The following is a 6470-nucleotide window of genomic DNA, read 5'->3' as shown; positions in this document are numbered from 1 at the left end:
CTTTTAATTTTCCATATTTATTTATTTGACTCACAAATGAAAAAAAAAAATTTAACAAAATTGATAAAATTAATTACAAAAATAATTTCAAGTCATTCATTCATCAGATCTTGTAGTTTTTCCGAAAACTAACCCAATTTTTTTAAAACATTCAACCCTAAAATATATAACAGCAATAAAAATGATCAAATGAAACAAAATGAGAACAAATTTAACAACAAACCTAAAAATATCATCTTGTTTGAAAAAAAAAAAAGATTCTACAATTTAACCAATAACTGAAGATTTATGATACAATGTCCATTTGTAGAGTTTGTTGTCCACTTTGTTAATATATTTAAAATATAGTGAACTAAAATTATATGAGCAAAAGATTTTTTTTCATTAAATCTGCTTTTAAAGAGGATTGGGACATTTTAAGTTAAATATTTGTTTCTTTTATTTGAGGAAATGGCAGTTTTCTTTGTAAGCAGAACTCTCTCTCTCATCCACACACCATCAACTGTGATATATTCCAAGGTTCTGTTATATCAACCATATTCTTTCTCCTTTCCACCTGTAACCTATTTGGTTCGTGTAGAGGATACAACTCTTCACTTCTCCCTTAATCCGTAATATACAAAGGTCATCTATACATCAAACTTAGATCTTGCAATTATTGATCTCATATTCATAGCAAAACCCATAGCCCCCAAAAAATAACCTTCCTCTCTATTGGAACCACAAAATATTTCAGCCCTAAAACAGCTGCTGATTCTCTACAAAGCTCAAGCAGAAGCTACAATAGAATACACTTTCCATATTTGAGATGACATGGCTTCTATATCACATGCCTGATTGATAACAAACTCCAACTGCTGTGTCACAGGCATACACTCTCCTCACTCTCCTCCTTCTAGTCTTCTTACTACAGCAATTCAATTCATATCGTCAGTATTCAACTGCAACCATGTCTTAGTCCTATCTCCCCATAATGTCATCAGCCACACCCTCCCCTCCTTTGCAATCGTTGAAGCTAAACATGAATTTGACTGGTGAAAGTCAAGGGTAAGACCCCACCTTCTAGACCAGTGGGTCTCATCCATTTTTTTTACCATGGACCCCTTTGATTCCTATTTTAGTTAGGTGGACCCTCAAAGCCATTCGATCCTTTAAAAAATCCTATTATATTTTTAGAATTATTATAAGGAAATGTATAAAAAAAATCATTGAAATATTTTTTTAAGTAAAACCAATTTATTGAAGATAAATTGAAATAAAATTTACATGGAGCCTAGTTGAGAACCACTTTTCTAGACTAAAACCATAATAAAACTAAATAATCAACACTGGACACAACAGCCTCCCCCCACCCACCCACCTTGAACGACCACCAACGAATGCATAATCTCTAATACCTTCCAATGAATGTATAGTTTTCCCCACTCAAATTTATCATTCTCAACCTCAGCTACAATTTGGTCAGTCTCAATTATGTTATTGTCTCTATGGACGAGAAATGAAATGAAGTATGTCTCAATCGCAGATGTAAAGAATATTCTATTATGGGTTGTTGCACAATAAAATAGTAATTTATGTCTGTATGATACTATAGGAAAGCTGTTCTTCAATATAAGACATGTTCATTGCTGTTCTGGGCTTTAAAAATGTATTCCGAAACAATGAAGAATTATTTTCAAAAAATGAAAAAAAATAAATATGATATGAATTGATGGGAAAATACTCAAAAAATACCAGTTGCAATTGGTAAAAATATTATAATCATTAGCTTCATGTCTGTGATTCCATTTTTTATAAAATTGGTGCACAGTCCTGAATTCTTTTTCATCTTTATATTTTATATTTAGAAGGCTGATTCAGAAACATTTTTGCCAAATTAAAAAAAAATACTATTAACAATTTCAGCTGATTATTGGAAAAATAGTTCAATATATATTTATAAATTTGATAAGAGTGTGAATGGAGCCCAACTATTTTCACAAAAAAAAAAAAAACATTGAACTAGTTAGCACATGCATCAGCAGAGGTAAACAGATGTAAAACATTCACTAAAATAAACATTATTATAGAACCTACAGCTGAACCTGCTTGAGATACAGCACCATACCAATACATACCTTTCCTGCCTTGTCTGCGAAAGATTGTTGCAATGGATAGTTTTGAGTAGGTTATAAATATTGCAACAAGGCTCCATGATACAACCTATAAGTAAAAACAAATTTTAATATTAGGGGGAAAAAATTTTAAAAAGAACAATACCATGTAATAGGTTGTTTCCTCCGTGCGACAACCTACATGAGATAGACCTACGATCAAAGGAGGCCCAAGACTTGATTATTAATCTTTTCTGAAGAAATAACAAACCTAGGACAACAATCCAATGAGATTTTTTTAAGGCAGTAAATTAAGAATTGAGGGAGATTTAGCTCCTCTTTCTAGCATAGCAGTTATATTGCAGAGAGCTGTGGCTCACATTTTAGGAGAAATAAAAATGTTTAGGTGCATTTTAAAATGTATTAAAGATATATATTTTCACCTATAAATATAATTTAAAGTTGAGGAAATTTTTTTTTTTTTTTTTTGTTGAAACGAAGCATTATTGATGAGAAAAAATTTGAAGGATATTTTGCCAACATCTAATTAAAAGTATTTAACAATGCTAACTCCTCTTACATCTGCTACTTTCTAGGTAACTCCTTCCTCATCTACTACTCTTAGTTTGATTAAGCTGTTTATCATTATATTCTATATTAAGACTAGATTTCGATGGCACATCTAGCTACCAATTTGTCACAGAAGTGAACACGGCCAATGTTATGCTGAAGCACCACTTTGGTGAACTTTAAAGCTAATATGAGATAATGTTTATATTCATGTTCAAAGCTGTCATCTCTTAAAATGTAGAAATGATTCAATGAGGAGAGTACCATCAAACAAGAATATTGCACTCAATATCACCTTGATGAAAGAGCTACAGTGTGGATTATTTTAGAAACGGTATCAATCCTAATAGGGAAATGCATTCAAGGCTGCAAGTTGGCAGAACTGTTAGCAGCATTTTGTTCCTCTTTATGTTCAGAGTTCAAATTTCACAAAGGCAGACTTTGCCTTTCATCCTTTTGGGGGTCGATAAAATAGGCACCAGTTGAGCACTGGGGTCGATATAATTGACTTAACTCTTCCTTGAAGTTGCTGGCCTTGTGCCTAAAATTGAAACCAATATTAAATTGCATTCAACTTCCCCTGATCCTACTCCCAACACTCACTATGTGTTTCATTTAATTTTCAAAATAATCAAGAATTTGGAGTGTTTTCATATAATAACTGATGTTTCTTTTATTTACTGTTAAAGTGAAATTTTAATCTATGAACAAACATTGACCAGAAATTTAGTCGAATGTATTGAGCCTAGTATTTGACAGGGACTTTGTTAAATCGACTTTGGAAAGCTGAAAGTTGATCTTGTCAGGAAATGAACTCAAAATGCAAACATCATCATTTAACATCCATTTTCCCATGCTGGCATGAGTTGGGCAGTTTGACAGGAGCTACCACCAAGTTCCAATCTGTTTTGGTAGCATTTCTACAACTGGATGCCCTTCCTAACACCAACTAGTTTACAGAGTGCACTGGGTGCTTTTTACATGGCACCAGAACCAACAGGATCACCAGGTAAGGCATTTTGTTCAATGCTCTATTTATTCTGCAAATTCAGTGCTCTTAGGGGTAAGCATTGACAACAATATATAGCTTTAAAATCATCCACCCCAAAAATGTTAGAAAATAATGAATTTACAAATCCATCCTGAAAGGTTGTAGATGATTGAATCAAGCCCTCGTATATTACTAGTATTTATTTCTACAACCACATACAAATAGAAAACAAAATTAACCTCAGTAGCGTTTGAACTCAAAGACATAACTACATACTACAACATTATTCAGCATCTTACCATTTTTGCTCCTTTACCAATTTTACTCTCATTTCATCCAGACATATTACTTCTATTGTGGATGTTCAGATTTTAAGAATATTTAACTAATTTTTGAAACTGAACCTTTCCAGACTGTTTATGATTCAAACTTCCTGTTTTAGTGATCTAAATTGAAACTTCCAACGAAATTTCATTCTAATCTCTGTTCTATACAGTAAATAACAAATTCATTTAAGTTATTTTGCTAAATTCATTATTTTTAGAATTACCGGAAACAAGCATTTTTCAACAGAAATATGGTAACAAAAAAGTTCAATAGTATTTTACCAATCTTTAATTGTTAGATCTCAAACTATGATGTGTGTACACGTGTGTGTGTGAGAGAGAGAAACATATAGACTGAAAACTTTGTGCTCTATATAATTCTTCAGCATTTTTACTCAGTTTCAACTGCATAAATAATCGTCCATGCTGGGGCACTACCATAAAAACAAGAAAGAGTTAGGATGAAGAACATAGAAATAAGGAATATATCTAATGTAGCCCATCTGATACCACTATTTCAACACTCAGCAATAACAGCAACTGCTACACAAACAAACCTACAAAGGAACAACTGCATAATCACACAATGTACAAGAAACAGCAACCTAATCTCTCCCAAATCACATTAACCATATTGTAAAAAGAAGGACATGTTAAATAAATTGGTCCTTGGTACACTATTCCTGAAAATTAATAGATGGAATAATCAATAGTTTGATGGCATTTGATCATAAGCTTTTTTAGATCAGGCTTTAAAAACAGCACACAAAATATAACAGCAAGTGCTCAGTATATATTCCATTCAGTGTACACACCATCTCACTGTACACTTATACATGCACATCCAATGGGGCATACTAGCTCCATTTCTTTCAAGCTTTCGCATGTCCCCTATGGTTGTAGCCCATGTTTCACTGCCATGTAGCATAGCTGTTTGCACACAGGCATCATACAATCTGCTTTTCATTCTGAGGAAGAGGCCCTTTGTTGCCAACAAAAGTAAGAAGCTCTCTGAACTTTGCCCAGCCAGCCATTCTTATTCTAGTAACTATCTTTTCAGAGCATCCCCCTCCACTGTTGACTTGGTCACCAAGAAAATGAAAGCTATCAACTGCTTCTAGGTGTCCCCACTGGCATTTGATAGAATCTATTTTCTGTATATTTCTAATGTTTACTGTACCTGTTGGTGATGGTGCAACATAAAAAGACCTGTGCTATTGCCACGTAAAAAGCAACCAGCACACTCTGTAAAGGGGCAGGCATTAGGAAGGGCATCCAGCCATAGAAACCATGCTAAAACATATGGCTGAAGCCTAGTGCAGTTCTCTGACTTACCAGTTCCAGTTAAACCCATGCCAGCATGGAAAGCAGCTATCAAATGATGATGATGACAGCTAGATAAAAAACAAATTATCCCAAGACACTGTAAACCTCCTGCTTCAATTTGTACTAATTATGTCAACCCCCATTCACCATCCAAACCAACAAATAATACTGAGACGCCAGGCAATGCTAAGCATTATTCAGAGTGATTGCAGATTCATGATTCAACAACAGGCTTTGTGAGGTTTTATATGAAAACAGACCAACAAAAATGGTAGAAGCAGTAATAGTGTTCAAAGGAAATCAATAATTACTACAAATTCAAGAAAATCTTAGATGAAGGTCATTAGGAATAAGCTGAAAGAACCAAGATCTACACAAAATACTAAACAACACAATGTTTGAAATGATTTATTAATTAAATCAGGTGTAGGCGCAGTTAGCTCCCTTGACAGGGGCTGATTAAATAAGCTCACAACTAGATGGTGCAAGTAGCGTTTAGGTTCTGACACGAAGCCCTGGCACACTCTTTTTGCATCGAGACGTCGGAGAGCAAGGACATGACCTAGCAATCTCTTGTACACACGCAGACATGAGGTTGTAGTGACGTCATTTGGCGCCAAAATACAGTCGCCATTACTGCGTTTTCATCCACGCATGCGCAGGGACTAGTTCCGGAAGGAACACAGGAAGAGTCCCATGCGCATGCGTAGTTCGACTCTCAACATTTTCCCGCATTTTATCTTCCTCTTGCGTCGACAACTTCATGAGCATGGATGTGTCAAGCAGTGTCTCCAACATTCCAACTCTGGAGACAGTCTCTTCGTTGACTGATCTCCACCGAGCCAAGACGTCCAACAGAGCTCTCTCACATGTCAGCACCAGAGCTTCACAAATAACCACGGAAATCATTCAGAAGGCGTCTCAGCAACCAAAGGGCGAAGTGCTGCCTAATTAACTCTGTAAATAAATATTGTTGTGTTGATAGTTCAGAATCTGCATTCCGTTGTATCTTCAGAATTTAATGTACGAAAGCGGTGTACACCTAATGGTGTATAACCACTTTCCTATAAGGTAATACACGGAAGAGTTCATAAGTGAAGAGCTATGTTCATCAAACTCTTTCTATTATCATTTAACTTGTATATATTTGAGACCAAGAGTAAA

General features: G+C 34.7%; 1 protein-coding gene across 2 annotated transcripts in view; it reads right to left on the bottom strand.

Annotated features, from left to right (window-relative positions):
• Position 1: 1 nt before the first annotated feature.
• LOC106867900 (solute carrier family 52, riboflavin transporter, member 3-A) overlaps positions 2-6470 on the bottom strand; it is a 28314-nt gene continuing 21845 nt past the window's right edge. For both annotated transcript variants that reach the window (XM_014912968.3, XM_089365567.1), the window contains exon 3: positions 2-2202. In XM_014912968.3, coding sequence (XP_014768454.1) covers positions 2002-2202 — 201 coding nt within the window. In that variant the 3' untranslated portion in view covers positions 2-2001. The remainder of the gene's footprint in view (positions 2203-6470) is intronic.

Source organism: Octopus bimaculoides, chromosome 1, assembly GCF_046866305.1.
Source record: "Octopus bimaculoides isolate indiv1 chromosome 1, ASM4686630v1, whole genome shotgun sequence".
Lineage (NCBI taxonomy): Eukaryota > Metazoa > Mollusca > Cephalopoda > Octopoda > Octopodidae > Octopus > Octopus bimaculoides.
The sequence above is the reverse complement of the archived record's forward strand: the minus strand, read 5'-3'. Positions and strand labels throughout refer to the sequence as shown.